Source organism: Oncorhynchus nerka, linkage group LG9b, assembly GCF_034236695.1.
Source record: "Oncorhynchus nerka isolate Pitt River linkage group LG9b, Oner_Uvic_2.0, whole genome shotgun sequence".
Classification (NCBI taxonomy): Eukaryota; Metazoa; Chordata; class Actinopteri; order Salmoniformes; family Salmonidae; genus Oncorhynchus; species Oncorhynchus nerka.
In genome coordinates this window covers 2,490,800-2,518,378 of record NC_088424.1, presented here as the reverse complement: position 1 = coordinate 2,518,378, position 27,579 = coordinate 2,490,800, and the positions used below count along the sequence as shown (strand labels likewise).

The window sequence follows — 27,579 nt, the reverse complement described above, 5'->3', positions numbered from 1 at the left end:
TAGAGGATGCCTGGATATTTTTTTAAAATGCCTTCCTAACAATGTTAAATAAACATGCCCCATTCAAGAAAATTAGAACCAGGAACAGATATAGCCCTTGGTTCTCCCCAGACCTGACTGCCCTTAACCAACACAAAAACATCCTATGGCGTTCTGCATTAGCATCGAACAGTCCCGTGATATGCAGCTGTTCAGGGAAGCTAGAAACCGTTATACACAGGCAGTTAGAAAAGCCAAGGCTAGCTTTTTCAAGCAGAAATTTGCTTCCTGCAACACTAACTCTAAAAAGTTCTGGGACACTGTAAAGTCCATGGAGAATAAGAACACCTCCTCCCAGCTGCCCACTGCACTGAAGATAGGAAACACTGTCACCACTGATAAATCCACCATAATTGAGAATTTCAATAAGCATTTTTCTACGGCTGGCCATGCTTTCCACCTGGCAACTCCTACCCCGGTCAACAGCACTGCACCCCCAACAGCAACTCGCCCAAGCCTTCCCCATTTCTCCTTCTCCCAAATCCATTCAGCTGAAGTTCTGAAAGAGCTGAAAAATCTGGACCCCTACAAATCAGCCGGGCTAGACAATCTGGACCCTTTCTTTCTAAAATTATCTGCCGAAATTGTTGCCACCCCTATTACTAGCCTGTTCAACCTCTCTTTCGTGTCATCTGAGATTCCCAAAGATTGGAAAGCAGCTGCGGTCATCCCCCTCTTCAAAGGGGGACACTCTTGACCCAAACTGCTACAGACCTATATCTATCCTACCATGCCTTTCTAAGGTCTTCGAAAGCCAAGTCAACAAACAGATTACCGACCATTTCGAATCTCACCATACCTTCTCTGCTATGCAATCTGGTTTCAGAGCTGGTCATGGGTGCACCTCAGCCACGCTCAAGGTCCTAAACGATATCTTAACCGCCATCGATAAGAAACATTACTGTGCAGCCGTATTCATTGATCTGGCCAAGGCTTTCGACTCTGTCAACCACCACATCCTCATCGGCAGACTCGACAGCCTTGGTTTCTCAAATGATTGCCTCGCCTGGTTCACCAACTACTTCTCTGATAGAGTTCAGTGTGTCAAATCGGAGGGTCTGCTGTCCGGACCTCTGGCAGTCTCTATGGGGGTGCCACAGGGTTCAATTCTTGGACCGACTCTCTTCTCTGTATACATCAATGAGGTCGCTCTTGCTGCTGGTGAGTCTCTGATCCACCTCTATGCAGACGACACCATTCTGTATACTTCCGGCCCTTCTTTGGACACTGTGTTAACAACCCTCCAGGCAAGCTTCAATGCCATACAACTCTCCTTCCGTGGCCTCAATTGCTCTTAAATACAAGTAAAACTAAATGCATGCTCTTCAACCGATCGCTACCTGCACCTACCCGCCTGTCCAACATCACTACTCTGGACGGCTCTGACTTAGAATACGTGGACAACTACAAATACTTAGGTGTCTGGTTAGACTGTAAACTCTCCTTCCAGACCCATATCAAACATCTCCAATCCAAAGTTAAATCTAGAATTGGCTTCCTATTTCGCAACAAAGCATCCTTCACTCATGCTGCCAAACATACCCTTGTAAAATTGACCATCCTACCAATCCTCGACTTTGGCGATGTCATTTACAAAATAGCCTCCAATACCCTACTCAACAAATTGGATGCAGTCTATCACAGTGCTATCCGTTTTGTCACCAAAGCCCCATATACTACCCACCATTGCGACCTGTACGCTCTCGTTGGCTGGCCCTCGCTTCATACTCGTCGCCAAACCCACTGGCTCCATGTCATCTACAAGACCCTGCTAGGTAAAGTCCCCCTTATCTCAGCTCGCTGGTCACCATAGCATCTCCCACCTGTAGCACACGCTCCAGCAGGTATATCTCTCTAGTCACCCCCAAAACCAATTCTTTCTTTGGCCGCCTCTCCTTCCAGTTCTCTGCTGCCAATGACTGGAACGAACTACAAAAATCTCTTAAATTGGAAACACTTATCTCCCTCACTAGCTTTAAGCACCAACTGTCAGAGCATCTTACAGATTACTGCACCTGTACATAGCCCACCTATAATTTAGCCCAAACAACTACCTCTTTCCCAACTGTATTTAATTAATTTATTTATTTTGCTCCTTTGCACCCCATTATTTTTATTTCTACTTTGCACATTCTTCCATTGCAATACTACCATTCCAGTGTTTTACTTGCTATATTGTATTTACTTTGCCACCATGGCCTTTTTTGCCTTTACCTCCCTTCTCACCTAATTTGCTCACATTGTATATAGACTTGTTTTTTTTTTTTTTTTTTTTTACTGTTTTATTGACTGTATGTTTGTTTTACTCCATGTGTAACTCTGTGTCGTTGTATGTGTCGAACTGCTTTGCTTTATCTTGGCCAGGTCGCAACTGTAAATGAGAACTTGTTCTCAACTTGCCTACCTGGTTAAATAAAGGTGAAATAAAAAAAAAATTTAAAAAAATGTTTGTCATGGTCCGGGCTAGGCCCCTTAATTCCAGTGAAGGGAAATCTTAAAGCTACAGCGTACAATGACATTCTAGATTATTCTGTGCTTCCAACTTTGTGGCAACAGTTTGGAGAAGGCCCTTTCCTATTTCAGCATGATAATGCCCCTGTGGAGAAAGCAAGGTCCACACAGAAATGGTTGGTTGGTGGAAGAACTTGACTGGGCTGCACAGAGCCCAGACCTCAACCCCATCGAACACCTTCGGGATGAATTGGAACGCCGACTGTGAGACAGGCCTAATCGCTCAACATCAGTGCCTGACCTCACTGATGCTCTAGTGAATGAATTGAAGGAAGCCTCATCAGCAATGTTCCAACATCTAGTGGAAAGCCTCCCAGAAGAGTGGAGGCTGTTATGGCAGCATGGAGGGGACTCCATATTAATGCCCATGATTCTGGAATGAGAGGTTAAACGAGCAGGTATCTACATTATTTTGGTCATGTAGTGTATTTGATATTTGGTTTGGCAAAATGTATGAGCAACATCAATATGATGTCCACGTGGTTCACTGTATTTAAGTGACATTGACACAGCAAACAGGAATCATTAGGAGATCAATCTGTACTGGCTCCACAGTAAAAATATCCAATCATTCCCAAACGATATGAATCGCTCTGATCTGTTGCCGATCTGATATCCCCCATTTAGCCTGTCACATGGCTGAGGCCAGAGGAGCCCTGGGAGGTAGAGTGCTCAAGGTTTAACATTTACTTTCAAATTTTCATAAGAGGATAAACTGTCATATTCATTGTAAGGGTATATGTGGGAAATTATAGCTATATTATGAGATAAATAGAACATTTAGAATGTTTTAAACTGTGAGGAGTTTTAAGAAAAAGATGCAAATAATTGTATGTTAGCTCAAATGAAGAACAAGTTATCCCATGCAGTCAACAATGTGTCTCTGTGCTCTGAGTTCAGTGTGTGTGTGCATGTGCGTGTGCGTGAGAGAGAGAGAGAGCGGTGGGGAGGAAGGAGAGGCAATCAGATTACGAGTAAGCTCTCTGAAGTGAACTGCTGATACTGGGAGACAGAGAGCGAAAAAGTCAAGAGAGCTACCTTTGTTGACCTGGTTCTTTGCAAGGCCATTGTTTACTCTACTCTACTTACAACTCTTGATCCCTCTCTTGTTTTCAATAAATGTTGGTTTGATGAAAACAAAAGGGCATGTGGATGAGGGATGTTTGAGTGAGTATGTGGGTTGTTTGTGTGTATGAGTGTGTGCAGACAGATCTTCTTATTTCTTCACATCATCTCGCCCTTAGTTTTTAGTCAACAGAACTCAATGGGCCCCGCAAGTCACAGGTCGACAACGGGCCAAATATAGAGAGCCATAAATCCTCTTAGGAGAGAACCTTCTTACGATTCCCTTTCCGTGACCAGCATCTACGAATAGACCACACAAATATCCTTAAGTCAAAATCCCTCCCAGGTATTTAATTCTGAATGAGTAATTACTGGGTGTGTCAGTGTGTCTTAGGTCTGCAGGTACTTGTGGTGTAGTCGCTCATTCACACCCTGGCTTTGGAGTGAGCCGCACACTCACACAGACACGCACACTCACACAGACACGCACACTCAGAAACACACTGCACCGAGCAAGGGATCCTAAGGAACCGCTGAAGAACCCAGTCGCGTAGGTGGGACAGATCGACAAAGCCGCCAAGATGTGTGACATGGGGGGATTGGATAACCTTGTGGCCAACACGGCCTACCTGAAAGCCCAGGGTGGCGACGACAAGGAGATGAAAAAGCGTCGCCGAAGTCTGTCACTACCTAAGGCCGAGCTGTGTGTCGCCATCAGGGAAACTGTGGATAAGAACTTTGAGTCGCTCTGCGAGAGGCAGCCGATCGGCAAGAAGTTTTTCCGGCAGTTCCTGGCTGCTACCCCAGAGTACATCAATGCCGCTGAGTTCCTGGATGAGCTGAATGACTGGGATCTGGCGGAAGGCGCTGACAAGGACAAGCAGAGGACAAACATGATAAACAAGTTCTGCAAGGACGCCTCCAAGAACTTCCTGACCTACCTCACTGCGGAGATAGCCGACAAGTGCAAGGCAGTGACGGACAATGACTTTGATGAAGTGATCAATGTTAAGGTGAAGGAAGCCACACGGGAGTTTCTGAAAGGCAAACCCTTCACGGATTACCAAACTAGCCCCTTCTTTGACAAATTTCTGCAGTGGAAGGAGTACGAGAAGCAGCCCATCAGTGATAAAACCTTCTACGAGTTCAGAACTCTGGGCAAGGGAGGTTTCGGAGAGGTAAGCATGTAGAAACCAATACAGTAGCAGCATGTCTTGGCAACATGTGCAAAATGTGTCAGTAATATGTATCTGCAATATTATCTATTTATTGAATATGTAAAACCTTTGTGACAACAGGAAAATGCACACAAGAACTATGCACAAAATAAATGATTAATCCTATGTAGTCTTTCCCATAGTTTCACTGATGCACAGTGTCTATTAGTACAAAATACACCTCAGTTAGCACCTCAGTTTGTCTTTGCAAAGAACTAATCTCTCTCTCTAAAAGTTGACCCACAACTTAATTTTTTTATCCGTTTCATCACGCCTTACTCTTCTATGCATACTTTCAAGGTTGTATCATTATCGAGTTGTTCCGAAAGATGAGAATTGTCAATAAAAACCAAATGTCTCCTTGTTATAGAGCATAGGGGCAGTATCAAAGCTTAGTGTCATGAGGCGCCATTTATACAACCGTTAGGGAGCTTTGCTGAGGTATTCAGGAGTCCTCTTAACCCATGGCCTCCCTCTGTCCAGGTATGTGCCGTACAGGTGAAAAACTCAGGCCAGATGTACGCCTCCAAGAAACTGTGCAAGAAACGCCTGAAGAAGAAACATGGTGAGAAGATGGCCCTGCTGGAGAAGCAGATCCTGGAAAAGGTCAACAGCCTGTTCCTTGTCAACCTGGCCTACGCCTACGACACCAAGACCCACCTGTGCCTTGTCATGACTCTGATGAACGGCGGTGACCTCAGGTACCACATCTATTACGTCAGTGAGAAGACCAAGGGTATCGAGATGCCACGTATCATCTACTACACAGCACAGATCTGCACAGGCATCCTTCATCTGCATGAAATGGATATCATATACCGTGACATGAAGCCAGAGAACGTGCTGCTGGACAGCTTTGGCCAGTGCCGACTCTCTGATCTGGGTTTGGCCGTGGAGCTGCCCGCCGGAAAGACCATCTCCCAGAAGGTAAGCCTGTTGAAGTTGGATTTTTTAAAGAACTTGTAGTTGACTGTGACAATGGGAAACTATCAAAAGTCGGTAGCAGTAGGGATGGTGGAGAATGAAGAGATTATGAGAATGTCATGACAATGAAGGCAATAAGACAGAGAGTTGAAGACGTGAAAGGTTCCTTTATGATTGCGATCTGACAGCAAGCTTGCAGAAAAATGACCTTTTCAACATAGTGTGACAATTTCAATGGTTCACATGTCTGTAGCTTCTAATGTATTTGCAAGGGACTTCTGATGAATTGTCAATGCCAGGTGTACCGGTTTGTGTCAAGAACTGCACCACTTCTGGGATTTTCACACAGTTTCCTGTGTGTATCAAGAATGGTCCACCACCCAAAGGACATCCAGCCAATTTGACACAACTGTGGGAAGCATTGGAGTCAACATGGGCCCGCATCCCTGTGGAACGCATTCAACACCTTGTAGAATATGTGCCTCGATAAATTGGAGCTGTTCTGAGGGGAAATGGGGGTGAGGGGGTGCAACTCAATATTAGGAAGATGTCCATAATGTTTTGTACACTCAAGGTATAGGTAGGGATAAAGTGACTAGGCAACAGGGTAGATAATAGACAGTAGCAGCAGCGTATGTGAAAAGAGTGCAAGAGTGCAATAAAGGTCTATGCAAATAATCCAGGTAGCTACACTACATGACCAAAAGTATGTGGATACCTGCTCGTCAAACATCTCAGTCCAAAATCCTGGGCATTAATATGGAGTTGGTCCCCCCCTTTGCTGCTATAACAGCCTTCACTCTTCTGGGAAGGCTTTCCACTAGATGTTGGAACATTGCTGCGGGGACTTGCTTCCATTTCAGCCACAAGCCACAAGAGCATTAGTGAGGTCAGGCACTGATGTTGGGTGATTAGGCCTGGCTCGCAGTCAGCGTTCCAATTCATCCCAAAGGTGTTTGATGGGGTTGAGGTCAGGGCTCTGTGAAGGCCTATCAAGTTCTTCCACACCGATCTTGAAAAAAAAACATTTCTGTATGGACCTCACTTTGTGCACGAGGGCATTGTCATGCTGAATCAGGAAAAGGCACAAAATCGTCTAGAATGTCATTGTATGCTGTAACGTTAAGATTTCCCTAGTCCGAACCATGAAATGTTTCATCACTCCAGAGAATGCCTTTCCAGAATCCAGAATCCAATGGTGGTGAGCATTACAGCACTCCAGCCGACACTTGGCATTGCTTATGGTAGTCCTTGACCTGTGTGCGGCTAGTCGGCCATGGAAACCCATTTCATGAAGCTCCCGACGAACAGTTCTTGTGCTGACGTTGCAGTTTGGAACACTGTAATGAGTGTTGCAACCGAGGACAGACGTTTTTTTACGCGGTAGGCGCTTCAGCACTCAACGTTCCCGTTCTGTGAGCTTGTGGGGCCTACCACTTCGCGGCCGAGCCGTTGTTGCTCCTAGACATTTCCACTTTACAGTAACAGCACTTACAGTTAACCTTGGCAGCTCTAGCAGGGCAGAAATTTGACATACTGACTTGCTGGAAAGGTGCTATCCTATGACGGTGCCACGTTGAAAGTCACTGGGCTCTTCAGTAAGGCCAATCTACTGACAATGTTTGTCTATGGAGACTGCATGGCTGTGTGGTCGATTTTATATACCTGTCAGCAACGGTGTGGATGAAATAGCCAAATTCACACATTTGAAGGTGTGTCCACATACTTTTGTATATATAGTGTATTTGGTTAACTATTTAGCAGTCTTATGGCTTAGGGGTAGAAGCTGTTCAGGGTCCTTTTAGTTCCAGACTTGGTGCACCAGTACCGCTTGCCATGCAGTAGCAGAGAGAACAGTCTATGACTTGGATGGCTGGAGCTTTTGACCATTTTTATACCTGCCTTTTATACCTGCCTGAGCTATTAGATGATGGGGCTAAATATGTTTTCCCTGGAAATGGGGTCCTGCCAGGGTTAGGGTTAGTGACTTTTGACCTCATTTATATTCTATCTGGACCCTCTCTCTGTCTCTAAAGCATTTGCTGTAAATCTGGGGAGGGCTTACTGGATCGTTAAGGATCTGTCCAAGAGGAGACTGCCTTCATTATATAATCCATTTGATCCCTAGTGGTTATTATAGCCCAGCCAATTATAGGATGAACATTTTTGGGGATGAGTGACTGCGTTGAAAGTCAAGTTGGGGGTTTGGGTAGGGAATATGTCAAGGGGTGTCCTCTTGCAACAAACACTGATCTCAACAGTGAAAAAGAGATTCTGGGATCATTTGTGTACAGTTTACTGCCTAAACTTGTGTACAGCCCCTTTGTGCTATTTAAAGATAGGCTATACTTATGTAGCCTATTGAGAATGTAGAATGGTCTCTATGGAACATGTCTGTTTTTCCAACAAACCAGGATTAAAAAATCTGACCAATCAAAGACACAGTACAGGAGTTTGCAAGACAAAGAACAAAAAGACAGATAGTTTAGAAGCATCTCCTCAAATCAAATCAAGTCAAATGTTATTGGTCACATACACGTGTTTAGCAGATATTATTGAGGTGTAGCAAAATGCTTATTTTTCTAGCTCCACTTAAATAACGCCGTAATATCTAACAAATAATATATAACAATTTCACAATAATACACACAATACACACAAATATAAAGTAAAATAATGGAATTAAGAATATATAAATATTTGGATGAGCAATGTCGGAGCAGGTTAGACAAAGATACAGTAGAATAGAATACAGTATATACATATGAGATGAGTAATGCAAAATATGTACACATTATTAAAGTGACTAGTGTTCCGTTATTTAAGTGGCCAGTGATTTCAAGTCTATATAGGGAAGCAGCCTCTAAGGTGCTACTGATGGCTATTTAACAGTCTGATGGCCTGAGAGTCTCTTAGTCCCAGCTTTGATGCACCTGTACCGACCTCACCTTCTGGATAACAGCGGGGTGAACAGGCAGTGGCTCGGGTGGTTGTTGTCCTTGATCATCGTTTTGGCCTTCCTGTGTCATAGGGTGCTGTAGATGTCCTGGGGGGCAGGTAGTTCGCCCCCAGTGATGCGTTGGGCAGACCGCACCACCCTCTGGAGAGCCCTGCGGATGCGGGCAGTGCAGTTGACATACCAGGCAATGATACAGCCCGACAGGTTGCTCTCAATTGTGCGTCTGTAAAAGTTTTTGAAGGTTTTAGGCACCTTCTTCACCACACTGTCTGTGTGGGTGGACCATTTCAGTTTGTCTGTGATGTGTACGCCAAGGAACTTGAAGCTTTCCACCTTCTCCACTGCGGTCCCATCGATGTGGATAGGGTGGTGCTCCCTCTGCTGTTTCATGAAGTCCACGATCAGCTCTTTTGTTTAATTGAAGTTGAGTGACAGATTATTTTCCTGGGACCACACTCCTAGGGCCCTCACCACCTCCCTGTAGGCTGTCTTGTCATTGTTGGTAATCAGGCCTACTACTGTTGTGTCGCAAACTTGATGATTGAGTTGAGGCGTTCATGGCCATGTAGTCATTGGTGAACAGGGAGTACAGGAGAGGGCTGAGCACGCACCATTCGGGGGCCCTTGTGTTGAGGATCAGCGAAGTGGAGTTGTTGTTTCCTGCCTTCACCACCTGAGGGCGGCAAGTCAGGAAGTCCAGGACATCTTGAAGCATGCGGGGGCAGCAGACTGGGATAGGGAGAGGTTGAATATGTTGGTAAACACTCCAGCCAGCTGGTCTGTGCATGCTCTGAAGACGCGACTAGGGATGTAAGCAGCCTTGCGAGGGTTAACATTCTTAAATGTCTTACTCACGTCATCCAAGGAGAAGGAGAGCCCACAGTCCTTGGTAGCGGGCTGCATCGGGGCACTGTGTTATCCTCAAAGCGAAAAAAGGTGTTTAGCTTGTCCGGAAGCAAGACGTCGGTGTCCACGACATGGCTGGTATTCCGTGATTGTCTGTAGACACTGCCACGTACGTATCGTGTCTGAGCCATTGAATTGCGACTCCACTTCATCTCTATACGGACATTTGCCTGTTTTATTGTCTTGCGGAAGGAATAACTACACTGTTTGTATTCGGCCATATTCCCAGTCACCTTGCCATAGTTAAATGTGGTGTTTGCGCTTTCAGTTTTGTGCGAATGCTGCCATCTATGCACAGATGTTAGGGTAGGTTTTATTTGTTGTTAGGGTAGGTTTTAATAGTCACAGTGGGTACATCATATTCTATACACTTCCTGATAAACTCAGTCACCATATCAGTGTATTCGTTCATGTTATTCATAGAGGCTAACCGGAACAAATCCCAGTCCGTGTGATCAAAACAATCTTGAAGCGTGGATTCCGATTGGTCAGACCATTGTTGAATAGTCCTTAGCACGGGTACTTCCTGCTTGTTGCCAAATGCAGGGCGGGAGAGGGCCTTGCAGGTATCCCGTAAGTTGGAGTAGCAGTGGTCAAGTGTTTTAGTAGCGAGAGTACTACAGTCAATGTGTTGATAGAACTTCAGTAGCGTTTCTTCAAATTTTCTTTGTTAAAATCTCCAGCTACAATAAACGCGGTCTCAGGATATGTGGTTTCCAGTTTAAATAAAGTCCAGTTAAGTTCTTCAAGGGTCATCGTGGTATCGGCTTGAAGGGGAATATACACAGCTGTGACTATAACCAAAGATAATTCTCTTGGGAGGTAATACAGTTGGCATTTGATTGTGAGGTACTCTAGGTTGGGTGAACAAAAGGACTTAAGTTCCTGTATGTTATCACAATCACACCATGAGTAGTTAATCATGAAAAACTCACCCCTGCCCTTCTTCCAAGAGAGATATTTATTCCTGCCTGCGTGATGAACTGAGAACCCAACTGGCTGTATGGACTCAGACAGTATATCCCTAGATAGCCATGTTTCCATGAAACAGAGTATGTTTACAATCCCTGATGTCTCTCTGGAAGGAAATCCTCGCCCTGAGCTTGTCAAGTTTATTATCCAGAGACTAAAAATTAGTGAGTAATATACTCGGAAGTGGTGGGTGGTGTGTGTGCCTCCTTAGTTGGACTAGAAGTCCACTCCGAATACCTCTTCTCCACCTGCGGTGTTTTGGATCAGCCTCTGGAATGTTTAAAGTTTTTTATTTGACCTTTATTTAATTAGGCAAGTCGGTTAAGAACTAATTCTTATTTTCAATGACGGGCAGTGAACAGTTGGTTAACTGCCTGGTTCAGTGGCAGAACGACAGATTTGACCTTGTCAGCTCGGGGATTCGATCTTTCGGTTACTAGTCCAACGCTCCAACCACTAGGCTACCTGCCTAATCAGTTCAACGGCCCTGGACAAAGGATCCAATTCGGGAAAGTCGTATTCCTGGTCGTAATTGTTGGTAATGCTGGTGAGTTACCGCCGCTCTGATATCCAAAAGTTATTCCCGGTTGTATGTAATAACACAAAAACATTCTGGGCTAATAATGTAAAGAATAACACTTAAAAAAACGAAATACTGCAAAGTTGTCGAGGTGATTCAGAGTAGACAAGGCTAATTGTGTTAATTGTTATAATTGTGTTGGTACCTGGGTGTTTAACTGATACTTGATGAAAAGTGCATATGTGGAAGACTTTTTCCTGTGCTAGTTCCTAAGATGTACGTGTATCAATCATGTGAACCAGACTACCATTAGCTGTCCTGTAAAAATGATTCATTAGAGAGTTTTACAGATTGGGGCATCTCTGCAGGTCAATAGTGGCAAAGAGTAAGTTGCAGGCTCTATAGAAGCCCAGTAAGCTCATTATCCAGTGATCTTCTCTGGTCCTCATTGGCAGACCAGGGAGCTGTGGCTAACCCCCCAAAGGCTTGGCTGGCTTTGGCCTTTTAAGCCTCTTACTTAGCAGGCATTACACAAATCTGTTCCCTGATCAGACTGGTCAAATCAGGTAAACCATACATTAAAGAATGTATGTGTAGTGTTGTTATTTCTTGACTATGTATTAGTGAGCCCAATAAAATAACTTTGCCTGTGGGGTTTCATGTAAAAGCATACATGTCCACATTGTTGGGCAGTTTTAAAGTGATTTAGATTTAGATTTTACTACAATAAAAGTTGAAAAGGTCATGCAGAATACCCAAGGTACTCAATGGAGTAAGCAAGGTGATCTCTCCCTTGTCCATTGGCCTTGAATCTACAAGGAATTAGAGGACAGTTTTCCCCAGCTGTTTGGCCAATGTCCTCACTGAGTCAAGGCTGGACCAATCAGGTGTTTGGAGGGCTTTGATTTGACCAATCACAGGGAGTATTCCATAGCTGATGAAATGAAAAATCCAATGCAATCCATGTTTTGGAGAGGTGCTTTCAACGTGCTTAGTGTTTAAGCCCCGGGTCAATAGTCAACTTAAGAATGGGAGTGGCAAGTCCATTCCTCTTAAATAAGTGTACAAGGAGAAACCTGGCAAGCAGGCCTGCTCTAACTCATGCAGGATAAAACATCTAATAGATATCTGATACCAGTCAGACAAGGGGAGAAGCCCTTGAAATCATGCTAAAGATCTAATTTATAGGGCTTTGGTAGCAAGCACACTTTGAAGGTATCATCCTCTACAGCATGGTTCCCCAACTGGTGGCCTGCAGGGCAAATTTATCTCCCCCCCCCAAGTTTTCTAAGCAAAACTAAATAAATAATTTGTATTTTATTTTATGTTCATTGTTGGCCATAAAAGACTGTGAAAACATCAGGAAATTAGCTCCAAGTGATTTTAATTTTGGAAATCTGTTCCCAAGTATTCCCACGCATAATAGAGCGATACATGTGATCATATACAAAGCAAGGTTTGAAATTATTATGTTTTAGTCAAGAAAAAATTGCCCCGTGGCTGAATCTAGTTGATGATCCCTGCTCCACAGTACAAGACCACAGGTTTGATCATTCTCAACAGGATGTATTACTAGTCACATTTGTAATGCTATGATTGTGCATGGTTATCCATATAGATGTGTGAGTGTGTGTCTGTCTGTCTGTCTGTGTGTATAGAAAATGTGCCAAACTAAAACGTATATTTCAAACATACTGTACAATGATGAGTTGTCCTCTTATTGTCTCCTTCATCTTTCTACCCTACTCCCTGAATCTCTCTCCTACCTCCCCTACCCCGTCCCAGGCTGGAACCGGAGCATACATGGCCCCTGAGATCCTACAGGATGTTCCCTATAGGACGTCCGTGGACTGGTGGGCCCTGGGCTGCAGCATCTACGAGATGGTGGCCGCCTACACCCCTTTCAAGGGTCCCGAATCCGGGAAGCAGAAGGTGGAGAAGGAGGAGGTGCAGCGTCGCATCATCAATGATGAACCCCCATGGGAGCACAAGAACTTTGACGCGCCCACCAAGGCCATCATCCAGGAGTTCCTTAAGAAGAAGACTGATGAACGCCTGGGCTGCAAGTAAGAGCATCGGTCCGTCCAGGCTACGACTAATATTTGCAATAATAACAATTCTCTATTTTCTACTGATGTTGTCATTTATGAAGAAACAGCCCTTTCAAGTCAGGTAGCTCACCATTGCTGGGATAATAGCGTTTTGGCTGTCTGGCTAGCTTGATGGCAAGGGTTGGCCATTCCTTTTCAATTCCATTCAATTTCCAGTTCCAAGTGTTCCTTATTGAATTGGAATGTCAGTGTACTTCCTGTATTGACAGGAATTTAAGTGGAATTGACCCCAACCCTGTTGATGGCAAACATGCTAGCATGCTGATACAACAGATTTTCAACTCGGTTATTAGTCATCTACCTACATTACAATTGATCAAGGCAGAATCAAGACTATCCAATGCACTCCGAAAACAACTAGTCAACTGTGTAGTAAACCTATTTAGCCTTGACCTGCCAGTATGATCCTAATGCGGAGGTGTCAAAATTCTGTCCTCTACAGGGGAGGAGGCGAGGATCCCCGAAAACACGAGTGGTTCAAGGCCATCAACTTCCCTCGTCTGGAGGCTGGTCTGATCGACCCACCTTGGGTGCCCAAGCCCAACGTGGTGTACGCCAAGGACACTGGCGACATTGCTGAGTTCTCTGAGATCAAGGGCATTGTGTTCGATGCCAACGATGAGAAGTTCTTCAAGGAGATTGGCACGGGAGCCGTGGCCATTCCATGGCAACAGGAGATGATAGAAACGGGACTGTTTGACGAGCTCAATGACCCCAACAGGAAAGAGTCCGCTGGGGGGGGTGACGACGAGGGAAAGTCTGGCACGTGCACACTGCTGTGAGCAACCAAAGTTGGCACATATATACACAAGTGTGTCACCAACACATCAACTGATTCGCTCATGTTCTGTAAAATTACAACAAAAAATTACACACACAAATTATTTTACAAGGGAGGAGAGCAGCAGGAGAGAGAGAGATGAGGTATCCTTCCCTGGAACGGGTTGGTTGCCATTGATTTTAGTAGCCAAATGTGGCTTTACCAAGATTGGTATTGTCTCTTCAGATTGCACCTACTCCCAGATGTTTCACATGATGTAGTAGTGCCCCCCTGGTCAACACGGAGTAAGAGTAAAAGAGTAAAATACAACAAATTCATATTGTGGATACAAAAATATTATATGATTAATGGATAAATACAGGCCTCTGGTTGCATACAACCTGCACCAGAAATATTAGCATATGCAGACAGCAGTGCTAGCTCTCAAACCTAGGCATTGGCCATAATGGAGCATGATATGCTGAATTAATTAGTTCAGGAATATGGTTGGGATCTCGTTCTTGATTGTGGTGCATGAATTTAATTTGATACGGCTACGTTTTTTTTCTCGCTCCCCCCACCCCCCTACATTCCTTTTGCCTCTCTAAAGGCAGAGGTGATAACTTTTTTGGGACACTTCACCTATATTACAAATTTCACCTGGAAGCAATCAATAGCAAATAAATTATGATTTCTACCAACAGAAATGATTTCAAATTAAATGTGGTGGAGGTAACATTTACTTACCTACAGTGACTCTTCACCTTTAAACCCAGTGAAGTCAATCACTACATTTCCAAGCAAGTGGACTTCACAGTCCAGCATCTAGTTTTATTTTAAAACGGTATTGTATATGAATATAAATATGTATATTTATGCACTGAGAGGGGAGAAATCCACAGATTAGGTGCTAGTCAGAACTGGAAGAATGCTCAACTCTTGTGTTTAGGAAGGTTCTATGCCCTGGTTTGTCAGGAGAGAGGAATGTAGCGAAAAGACCGTTGGACTCTATATTCGAAAGTTGAACATTTAGAGGAGTTGTGTTCTTGTACCAGCCCCCCCAAAATGTGAATTTTTAGGGCTTTCTTCCTCCCTGAGATATGTGTGCGCACCTTTAACTAGAAAATTGCTTCCATTGATGTGATTTGTCTGAAGTTTGAGATATATGTACAAATCTCAAGTTAGAATCTAGTTAGCTAGCTAGCCTTCAAAACCTTTAACAACAAAAAAATCACATTTCCCTTTTGTCTTGTCTCAAGACTTATTTCATATAACTTTAAATTGACAAACTTTCCAGATCTTGACCAGTATTATGTTTTTACAGTAAATATGTTAATTATACTCTGAATATAAATATACTTGTAAATATAATATGAGAGAAAAACATTACATATGCTACTGTAGGAATGTCAGACATTTATCAGGGACTTGCTTGAATTTTGAATTATTTGAATAAAAAAAAGATATGTCTTTTACAGCTTGTGTTTTTTCTTTCTACCTGCGGTGGTCAACCCTAACCCGGACGATGCTGGTACTCCCAATCAACGCCGGTTGTGATAGAGCTTGGAATCGAACCAGGGTCTGTAGTGACACCTCTAGCACTGAGATGCAGTGCATTAGACCGCTGCACCACTCGGGAGCCCCAAAATAGATGCATTACAAAATGGCATTTAGCTACTGAAAAGGATAGGTGGGGAAAATAGAGCTCAACCCTCGGATTTGTTTAGGCGACCAAATCAATAGACTACTGGAGGGGGGTAAGCACAGGGTGAAAGAGACATGGAAAAGGAACGAAAGAGTGTGAGAGGAAGCAGAGCAAGAGATGTAATAAAGAGAAAACTGTTGTGTTTTTTATTCGTTTTTGAGTGAAACAGAATGGGTGGAAGGGACATCCCTGACATTTACCCCAGTGCGGCATTTCGCTCCCTTACTGCAGAGACGATATTCCAAGGGCGGGGCTTAAGGACCGTTAGTGACAAAGGTAGAAGTAGCTACTAGAGCTAAAAGCAGAGAGATGATCTTTTAAGGAGCGGGACTCAGGTGTTGACAGCTATTGATGGTGAAGGACAGTGCCTCAAACTGTTGGATCCTAGAGTTCAACATTGTATCGCTATTGCCTGTCGCAGGGATTTTCCTGATTCATTAGAAATTCAAGCTTTTCTGATCATGACATTATCCTCCAAGATTGAAATGTACTTATCCCCAAACCAATATCCTATTTTTCCTGATGGTCTATGTTGTAGTCACATTCCTGCATCAGCCTTTGAACATAGGCCTACTATACAAGTAGTGTAATACCTTGGCTAAACATGTAGCCAATAAAGCTAGCAAGTGAATGTTTATGTGTAAGGTTCTGAACATATTAGTTTGCTCCAATATCCTTACAAACAGTGTCACGATGACTGGAATCAATAGCAAGCAAGAAACATTATACTTCTCTCGGCAAGCAAGCCCCTTCAATTAATGTATTCCTCTATATCACAGTTTAAGGTAAATGACTTATGGTAATCAAAGTAATTATCTAATTGCCAACCAAGCTCCTTTAATTGAAGCTGATGCATACGATCTACTACTTATGAAAATGGGTGATTAAACACAATTATCGCATGAGAGCAAACCATTAGGTTACTACTATGCTAAATATCACCACTGGGTAGCACCATCGCAAGATTCCTTCCAGCAAGCAAGGAAGGAATCTTCAGTCGACCGATTTCTGTCTTAATGCTGCTGCCCTCTTGTGGTAAAAGTAGAATATCACATGTTACTTGCATCTGGACAATCAATAAATAACCACACTTAATAAGAGGACCACAGGTTTGATTTTTTCCCCCTCCCAAATCACCTTTTAATCCATAATTGTTGCACAGGTCTTAAGGCATCCTGTATATGAAGTTGTTCTTTCAAGATGTAGGTTCCATTTCAGATATGAACATAGCTTTCAATATGATCATATCCTGTAAATATTTCTTAAAATTCTTTCTTTACAGTGCTCAGACATTGTTCTGTGACAGAAAAAAAATACAGTGTGAATCCATTAAATATATACATTGAGAAAGACCGACACAGACGGTAGAGTGTAGGAGAGAGAATATATAGACAGACAAGCATTCAGACCCAAAGATAGGTACATATACATACAAGGATATACAGTACATAGACACAATGGATTTCATTTACACAGCGCTTTCTCACAGGTCTCCAAGCGCTTTACATTGTGTGTTGGGGTGGTGTGTGCGTGCGTAAGTGATGTGGTGTGTATGTGTGTGTGTGTACGTGTGGTAGGATAACTCCCCTCAATGTATAGCACCCACCTGGGCGTTGCACAGCAGCCATTTTGCATCCGAACGCTCACCAAACAATGGCTATTACAGTGGCGAGGTATAGGGGTAAAGTAAACAGACACATAGACATGCAGCCGGGACAGACAGACGGCACAAGACTGGGTTGTGTTCAGACCACACCACACATACTTATCTACAGTTCCCTATTATAATATGACGAAGTTCAAAATGTGGTCCCCCAAGAGGAAAAGGGTTCTCAAAGACATTTAATTGTTGAGGTCCTCTCGGTTTGACAGTGTTTAACTGTCTTTGACCTTATGATTTAGTTGTCCCCATGTGATTTTGAGGAATAATTGTTGGTGAGAGGGTCAACTGTAAACATGATTGTATTGGCAGTGGATGAATGAAAGTGAAATACAGATTGAGGCTAACTCCTGACTGTTGATCCAACCCATAGCACTAAGCAAGGATCTAGGTTCAGTTTACCACATTTAATCTCCAATCTAAACCATTGGGAATAGAAAATAAGCTCCTAGATCAATACTAGAGCACTGGGTCAGACAACAAAAGCCGACTAATAGAAGGGAATGATGGCCGTTAGGTTGGTAAATCGTGAAAGACTCCTGCTAGAATGAGGTGATGAAGGATAGGAAAAAAGATGATGCCATATTATAGTAAACATAGAAGCAAACAAGGGAACTAGATGTTCCGTTGAATTTGGCAGGATTACCGTTTTTTCCAGGAGATACAGTAGTTAAAAATGGATGACATCACTGCCCTATCCTTCTTTGATCCAATCCCAAACCGATCTCTCACCCCCTACCACTAGGCACTATTCTAGGCCCGTTTTGGGTGTGATGTACTGTAGATCTAAAAGGAATGGTATCCTCTATTATATGATAATTGCTCCATCTAGCACTCTTGCTATGCTTACACATATCCAACACTATCAGAAGTACAAGATCGTGTCAACAAGAACCTAAAAACAAGTTATTCAAATCCAGGATTCGGGGTTCACAGCACTGCTGTTTTTTAAGCTTTCCCTATCACACCTAACCAGAGACTAACCTGTAACACCAGATGAGTAGACTATCTGGCCAATCAATGAACTACCGAGGCAGTATGAATAATACCAGATTTGAATGTCCCTCGCCTAGGATATGGAGCAACGGTGGAGGGATTGGTTTGGAATTAGGCCCATTTTTTATTCTAATAGGAATCGTCCGGGGAAGGTCAGAACCACATTTCTCCACACTATCCTCCTCCTCGCTACTCCCTACTCTTTGACTGTGATTCGGAAGGTGACACGGCCCAGGAACTTGTCTCGATCGTCGTTGTTGCGCAAGTCAGATCCTTCGATCCGGCATTCGATGGTCAGCTCTGTGTTGTAGTCGTCCTTGTTCAGCAACAGCTTAACCGCAACCAGGGGCTGCACATACCTCTCCTACAGTAAAGAAAAGAGGGGCAAAGGAGTGGAAGGGAAAAAATTATAATTGACCAACAAAGACTGTTGTTGCTCATCCAACGGTCTTCCAAATTCTTGCATCATTGTATAATAATGCTTTCCGATATAGCACCAACCAGTACGACAAGACAAAAGAAATGGATAAAGAAATGGATAAACCTTGACCTTTCACCCAAACTTACATGAAGCTTATTGCCGTAGTAAGGGAAATACATTTTATCGAACCGCCCCTCACTAGGGAAGTACTGCATCTGTATGGGGGTGTCCCTCTGAAGAGGCAAAGGAGGAAGAGAAAGAATAATAGTCAACACAGAAAAATGATAAAAGAGCAAGAGTATGTATATCCTATCCCATGTCTACTGTTGGGACTTCATATCTGAAAGGGTTGGATAGAACAGCTGAATGAACCATAGGTCCATCCAATGGTCTTCCAAATTCTTGCATCAGTAGATAAAATGCAGCAGTGAAAGTAGATTTATTTATTCCCGGTATGGGACCTCCTATGTAGCGCATGCGCACATTTTTTTAATGAGCCTAATAGTACAGACATGTCATTTAACTGTCAAAATGTATTTACCTTTTAATGGGGCAAGAAGACAACCAGTCATGATGTTTTCATCTGATTGTCAAACAATTTTTTTTTTTTTTAAAGTAGGCTACATGTTCGTCCACTTGCCTAAAAAAATCCAGCATCTATTAAAACACTGAAAAGGGTAGGCTAATCACGTTCAACAATTGTCATTACATTAGGCACACTTGAAGCCAGAATTGATTGATGCGCCCAACTGCTGTCTGTGCGCATCTCGGTCCTGGCCAGTCATCTCTGCTTTCGCAAAATGTTACTGTTCATGTCAAACCACAGGACATTTTGGAGTGTGTCTGACAAGTGGTAATGATAAATTATTGTGTAATAACCTACAGTTTTCGTGTCATCTTTGTATTCATTATTGTGATAGGCTCGTATTTAACCAGTACACTGTACCTGCACTATTTAATTTGCCTGGTACTCTGTACCGGACCGGCTTACTTTCTCCTCCGGTTAATAGCCCTCTGTTGTGTGTCAATTTTGCCATATTGCGCACACCTATTACATCTTTTTCAGATCTACACAAGTTCATATGAATATGTAAGAATAATATATTATCTAAGATGTTGATATATTCCTAAAGCTGCGTTCACTGTAATGTAAAACCATTCGCTTTTACATTAAGTAACGCCTACTCTTTCTGGGCGCCATGAGAGGTCAGAGTCAATGGCCAGTTCGTATAATAACACTGGTAGGTTCTAAAAGGTTCCTATTATAATGTTGGTATGCTGCATCAAACAGGACCACAAGAAGCAAAAGCAACTCGAAAATCAAGCAGATAACACAATAGAGCACTTAAAAAGGGGGGAGACAACAAAACAACCCTGTAAGTTGCTAGTACAATGCAAGTTATTTCCACGAGGTAGTAACTTGCATACTGTATAAACATATACACTTCCACATCGCTAAGCTTACCCTAAACCTTCAACTGGAACAATGCAGAAAAACAAAATCAAACCAAATCAGGAAAAAAGAAGACACAAATATCAACATAAACAATAAATAACAAAAATGATATAAAGGTAACCAGAGTGTATGACTATCTTCAAACACAGACAAAAACACACATACTGAGATCATGATGACATTTACCTTTGCTGTGCAGTTGACATAGGGATCTCCACGCGGCTTCAGCCCAATGATCTGTGAATGGAACACCAATTAACCAATCAACGAATCAGAGAGCCGCAGTCACACAATCGGCTGATTTAAATCATTACCATCAATGTGGTCTACTCTGAGCTATCCAATGGGATAGAAACATATATAAGAGAGGGTGAAAAGGACAGCAAAACTTAATAATAGAGAATGGTAACAAAGAGAAGCAAATGGAAATAACTAGATTGAGGAGGAGAGAAATCCACTATTGGCTAATGTCGTCTACTGATACATGCAAGGCTCTTGTGAATGTGTATTTGAATTGGGACTGGTGAACTACACAGCACTGCCCTGGATTTAATTGGGTCTGCACTTATCCAATGTGCACTTCATCAGGAGCCGAGTGTATTCAAGTCAATGACATGCATCTGGTGAGTATTGGCTTCATCCCAATTATCTACCATTTTCCCAAAATGTGCACTTCCCTGTCATGGATTGAAAAGTGGTGGAAGCCAATGCTTAAACCAATCCAATGTTTTTAGATGACGGGGAGTGTGCGAGTACACACTTTGGAAAGAAAGAGAATTGGGACACAAATATGTATCCAAAGAGAAGAGGGAAAGGAGGAGGTACCCTATTCATTTTGAGGAGGATACAGGGTCTCCCCTCGGTGTAACCAAACGTGGAGTCGGACAGGCCGGAGCAGAGGCTCAGATCGCTCCTCTTGAACTGACAAACCTTCCTCTGCTCGCCCACCTCGCCCTCCTGCTCAAAGTAGCCCCCCGCCGCGCACGCCACATTCCTCTCCTGCTCCGTGTCATTGTAATCTGAGAAAAAACGATAATGACAGACTTGTATGACTTTTTATTATTGGTCTATTAGTCTCGTGTTGCCATACCTCCAAAATCACATCAATGTCACACCTCCCTTGGAGGTCTGGTGAATTTTGAATGATCGGGCAAGATTTTTATTGGATGTTACATTTCAATAACCTGAAAAAGGGATGTTTCTTTTTTGCTGAGTTTATGAACTAATTTACCATCTGGTGATGTCCACTCCATTCCGCTAAAACAGTAATTTCAGGCAGTCTTTTCAAACAGGTCTTACACAAAAAGGGCATTTACCATCATCAATTTCACAGTATCATTCCAACCTCATAGTGTGGAAATATTCAGTAGCTTGTTGTGCGGGATGGGCAAATTGAATGCAAGCGTAACAAAAAAAAGTTCATTGTGAAAACATTTAGAGCCTGTGTCTATCTATGGGCAACAGTAACCAGCTGCTTTTACACAACGGTTTGACTATTTTAATGTTTAATGTTTCTTTTGAAAAAAATATTTAAAAAGGAATAGTTTCACCATATTAAAATGTGAGGTCAAGTAACAGGGAAGACTGTAAAATGAGGGAAAGATTGTTGTTTTTGTCCTTGAAATGAATCCCTAATCACATTAAAGAAATAATAATCTTCAGAAATGACTTTGTCAAAGCAACAAAATAATTAAGGCTTTACAATGATGGTGAAAAGTTGAAGAAATGATGGGGTTAAGTGGGTTAAAATCTTCCTAGAGGATGTCAAAATGCTCCATTTGGGCACTTTATCGTCTTTATTCATATTATTGAATTGATTAAGTTTATTAAGTTTTCAAAATGTGTGCACAAGTTCTACTTAAAATGTCAAAGGGGCTCAAAAGGCACTCATTTTTTGGAACGACCCATAATGCAACATTGTATTTCATAGATATGCCAATAAAGCATGATTTAAAAAGTACAAAGAGAGAAAAAAGAGAGAGAGAGAGAGAGAGAGAGAGAAAAGGGCACAGATTTGGCAAGGAGACAACAAAAACCATACTCACGTTGCAGGAAAGACTCTAAGGTCTGGACATACTGGGCAAACTGGAGAGGTTGAGATCTGTTAAACAGCATATCCAATTGCTTGGGCCGGATGACCAACCCTAAGAAACAGAGAGAGTAGAGTATGAGATCACGACTACCTTCATCAAAAATACCTGGTAAAACATAGTTAAATCTACTGACAAATAAATCAGGGTCACCAATGTTGTGTGGTAAACCCAGAAACAAACAGTAACCCCTTAATTTAAAGGATACCTACATTAGGGCTTCATAACACATTCATAACCCATACATGACACATTCATAACCCATACATGACACATTCATAACCAATACATGACACATTCATAACCAATACATAACACTTTCATAACCCATACATGACACATTCATAACCCATACATGACACATTCATAACCCATACATGACACATTCATAACCAATACATGACACATTCATAACCAATACATAACACATTCATAACCCATACATAACACTTTCATAACCCATACATGACACATTCATAACCCATACATGACACATTCATAACCCATACATGACACATTCATAACCCATACATAACACTTTCATAACCCATACATAACACATTCATCCTTCTATAGGTACCCTTTAAATAAAGTGTTGCCAACCAGACAATATATAAAGAGTTTGGCCATTACTATTAGAGTTCAAACCAGAAATCTCATCATTCAACAGTGGCTGTATCGTGCTGGGCAATAGTGACCAATCGTAGTCCACAGGATTCTCAGGATTGAAAAATGCTAACTACCTGTCCTAACCGACAAAGCGTGTGCTCAAAATCAACAAAATACAACAATTCTTGGATATTTCAGTTCCGTTTTCCCTCAGAATGTCCTTGTACGCAAATAAAATCCCAATAATAAATAATCTGCCGGATCTGACCCAATTGACTGATTGGTTGATTTATTCGGTTGGTTGGTTGATTGATTGAATAAATCATCTCCCTGTGGTGCTACTCACCTGGGTGTGGCACCCGGTCGCGGTACTTTGGCACATAGTCGTCCAGTGTCAGCAGCATGACCCAAATGGTGAGGACGAACATTCCAGCCAGGAACGCATAGAACACCAGGTAGAACAGGAGAATGAGGCCTGTAGAGAGAAAGCGAGAGATCAATCGAGAGAGATTGATCGAGAGAGAGAGATTAGCACGATTCCAGACTATGTTATCCCTCCGAGCTAAAAGCTAGGTCTACACACCTGATCAGACGAGGGTCGTTTGGTGAACTGCCTCTGCCATAGTAGCATATCAATGTGTATTTAGATCATTCCTCCATGTAAATGTAGACGTTTCAATAAGGACAGCTTTCCATGTAAATAACTGGATAAGTAGGAAAGGAGAGATGAGGACCAATTTCCAGCCTCAACATTTTGTTGAGCAAAGGTATGCATTTTGTTTTCTTATGATGATAGAGGCAGAATGATCAAAGATGACAGAACAGCCTAGCATTTTGACTGAGAGGTCCATGTCTGAAGCCTCATCAAATGACAGGGCTGCCCATGAGTGCTAGGTGCTGGGCATTGGGCAACCCATAAGCTTTAGAAATATACACTGACTATACAAAACATCTTCCCATGACATAGATAGACCAGGTGAATCCAGGGGAAAACTATGATTCCTTATTGATGTCACTTGTTAAATCCACTTCAATCTGTGTAGATGAGGGGGAGGAGACAGGTTAAGGAAGGATTTTTAAGCCTTGAGACAATTGAGACATGGATTGTGTATGTGTGCCATTCAGAGGGTGATGGGCAAGACAAAAGATGTCGTGCCTTTGAACAGGGTATAGTAGTCCTAATGTTTGGTATACTCAGTGTATTTCGATCCAGCCCATCCCCAAGAATTGGTACATAATTCAAATCCTCCATAACTGCATGTTAATGCATATTAATGTCTATTGTAGAGACCATATAATGTTACAATGGATGTAAGCAATTCATACGAATCCATTGAACAACATGGGCTATAACATAAGAACTGGGACTACCATGCAAACAGACAATCAGGTTGTTCACCACACACTACAGGCCTACAGCCTACACCTCTCATATAGCCAGCAGAGAATGGAGGATTCCAAAATATTTGCCTGCCCTGTCCTACCTCCCCCTCCCTCCACTCTCCTCCAACACATTCCCATCATGCACCTGCATCTTGATCAAGGGGGAAACCCATTTGACCTTGACAAGCATGCTAATGTGGGAAGCCATGCAGCCATAGAGGGAGGAGATGTTGGGACAGAGTGAGAGAGGAGAGGAGCATCCCACTGCGCAGCACCACACAGGGTCTTAATGCTAGCTGCTAGCTCGCATAGATTTAGCTGAGCTTGCTCACCACCTTCAAAGTAACCATAGATTACTGCTATAAATTGATGATATATATTCCATAAATGTGAATACTTTCATTTATCTGTGTGTGTCAGTGGTATATCTCACTAGTAACACCAGTGAAGGTTTTAACATCAAGGTCTTTACATAATCATGCTAGCTGGTTGTTAGCCATAAATTGGTCTGTTCCAGAGGATTCACATGCACATACACGTGCACACACACAAGCACACACTGCATTTTTTTTTTTGCATACTACTGATGTAGTACGATACACTACAGGGCAGATATAGATGATTTCTGATCAAATTGTTGTGAAAAGTGCACATTAATTTAATGTATGATCTAATCTGAATGAATATAATTTGCATATAGTTTATAATTCCAATTTGGGGGGTTACCGAAGAAGGCCTAGACAAGGTATAGCTCACCTTATATATCACAAACCGTGTATTTGAGTTGTAGACTATATGTCTACTTGTGGTCTCAATGGAAATACACTGATTTTTGGTTTCTAATTATTATGCTTAAAGGTGGGCTAGTCCCATTCATCCGTCTTGAGCTAATCAGTGCTGAAATGTACAAAGTGTCACACACACGCACCATGCACACACGTATGCGCGCGCACACACACATCATGAGGCTGACAATATGATGCTTCAAAACCAAGGAGACAGAAATAGATTCATTGTCACACTATCAGGCCACCACTGCCTCACAATGATAGAGACTATGAATGAATAGGTGGATATAATATAATATTACTATCCGATATTAGGCTGTGACAATATGCACATCCCAAATCGAATAGCCTGCAATTATATTAATACAAATAAAATAAAAATGGTTTTCGACAGTGGGCTATGCCCCAGCCCCGGTCCAGGTTTTCTTACCCCAGCTCTTCGCTGTGCGCCCACAAAACTCTCCGGTCCTTGGGTTGAAGATAGAATCTTTCCAGCTTCCAGCATTCTCATCCTCTTTCACCGCCGGTTTGTCTTCATTACTTGCCATTGTGGAAATTTGGGGATGCCTTTTTCTTTACAAATACGAGGAACACCGGGCAATGGTATGAGGCGAAATCAGGGATGTAGGCGGTATGTGGTTGGGTCAATTGTTGGAATGGAATGGGCGGCACAGTGAAGCAATGATGCTCTTGTTGATTTTTTTTTGTTGAAAAATCTGTGACGTTTTCTGCCACTAGCGGAAGCCTCGCTCCGCTACTCAAAGCGCTGCGGCTACAGTAAAATAGTCATGATAAAAGAGCGGCTTGGACAGAGTAGCCTAGATAGCCAAGACACTAAACAAAACGCTATAATAACGCTGGATTTATCCATTTATCATGACCTGAGAAAATTTGAGAATATGGGGTACCTAACAAATAAGATGCAAACTGGAAATATCTAGAGATTATGGTGTTGAAAATAGGCCTATGCTTTCCATACAGTAATAGGCTATTCATGAATTCCGACTGTGGTAGCCTAGCACACCTATCATGGAGCCTATTCAGTCAGACTACATGGAAAAAATATGTGTGAGTTGTGCTGACAATGAGCATCAACCTGCTCTCTGGTGTGTGTGTGTGTGTGTGTGTGTGTGTGTGTGTGTGTGTGTGTGTGTGTGTGTCTGGCAACCATAAGAGACAACACATTCTTTCCAGTGTTATTTAATCAAAGTTACCCACTTATTTCAAATTCAGAAAGATTCATGCTGAATTTGCAATTAAAATAAAATAATACTGAAGTGTGTCACAACCAGTGTTGTTAGGAGGCCCCCCTCCCTCCCCCCGCGCGCACACACATACACTGACTATTCATTCAACTTTATTGAATTTACTTTATTGAACTGACACACACACACACACACACATTGAGTATCCATTCAACTTTATTTGCTTTGCGAACCTAGAGTTTTGTACTTACTTGAAAAAAATAATGACATTATTCCTTATATTGTGTTGTTGTAGCCTAGGAAGGATACATTCCTTGTCCCTAAAAAACGGAATCAATAGGGTAGGTAGCTTTTCGAGTAGTGTGCCCGGGGTCTGGGAGCGCAAACTCGGGAGCTCACAGTAGGCTACCTATGATTTCGTTAGACTATCTGATCACATTTGTTTCTTTCGCTGTGTAAATTGACTGGATATATTCACTGCGGTAATAATCCCAAAATTGAGTTGAGGAATTATAGGGTAATATGCGTACGCTTCTAACTATATCTTGAGCTTGTCCTCGTTGTTCTGTTGCACAATTATGCACCTGGCCTTTCTGCTGCCTCGGCTATTCCTAATCAATCTTGTGTAGTCCCAGGAAAAGCCAAACTACAAAAGCTTGTAGGACACTTATTTCAACTTATTTTCTTTACTAATAGCCTATTAGGTGAGACAGCACGATGGATCTTGCTTGCTGAAAGTAAAATAGACTACAGCCTAAAGAACGGGTGGGGAGTTGGAAAGGAGAAGCCCATATGTTCCTATAGTAGGCCTATCTTAACACCAATAGGCTACATACTGACTAAATACACCATATGAGTGGCCTGCTAATGTACCTTTCTGGACCTTCTAAACCAGGGGTGTCAAACTCAAATACCCAGTGGGCCAAAATGTAAAACCTGAACAAAGTCAGGGGCCAACATTGAACAAATTAACCTTTTAATATGGACCCAAACAAGTTTTGCTTTAACATTGAATATGGAACAAGCATCGCTTATTACCATACAATATATAATTTAATAGTGGAGACATGCAAAATCGAATTTCAAATGAAAAAAGACATCAATGGCATTCATTTATTAAATAAATAAAATTTAAATAAAAATTGTATGCCTCTTTTCTATTTGCAGCCTTCTGATTTAAATACCAAAATAAACTTTTTCCACTGGCTAATAATTTTCCAACGAGTTTATCCCACTGCAGCTTTATTTCAGTTACACATTTGGAAACCTCCTCAAAGATTTC

The 27,579-nt window shown here is 42.4% G+C and overlaps 2 protein-coding genes across 2 annotated transcripts; one reads left to right on the top strand and one right to left on the bottom strand.

Annotated features, from left to right (window-relative positions):
• The first annotated feature begins 4,013 nt into the window (after positions 1 to 4,013).
• Positions 4,014 to 15,459, top strand: LOC115114103 (rhodopsin kinase grk7a-like). The gene is made up of 4 exons (XM_029642089.2): positions 4,014 to 4,793; positions 5,316 to 5,759; positions 12,899 to 13,179; positions 13,667 to 15,459. The coding sequence occupies exons 1-4, from the start codon at positions 4,197 to 4,199 to the stop codon at positions 14,004 to 14,006; spliced, it is 1,662 nt and encodes a 553-aa protein (XP_029497949.1). The 5' UTR covers positions 4,014 to 4,196; the 3' UTR covers positions 14,007 to 15,459.
• Positions 15,460 to 16,795: 1,336 nt separating this feature from the next.
• Positions 16,796 to 25,762, bottom strand: LOC115114102 (sodium/potassium-transporting ATPase subunit beta-3-like). The gene is made up of 7 exons (XM_029642088.2): positions 25,523 to 25,762; positions 23,268 to 23,396; positions 22,268 to 22,366; positions 21,048 to 21,241; positions 20,409 to 20,459; positions 18,913 to 18,999; positions 16,796 to 18,709 (listed from the first exon to the last, which is right to left on the bottom strand). Exons 1-7 carry the CDS (start codon positions 25,638 to 25,640, stop codon positions 18,542 to 18,544), a joined length of 846 nt encoding a protein of 281 aa, XP_029497948.1. The 5' UTR covers positions 25,641 to 25,762; the 3' UTR covers positions 16,796 to 18,541.
• Positions 25,763 to 27,579: the final 1,817 nt, after the last annotated feature.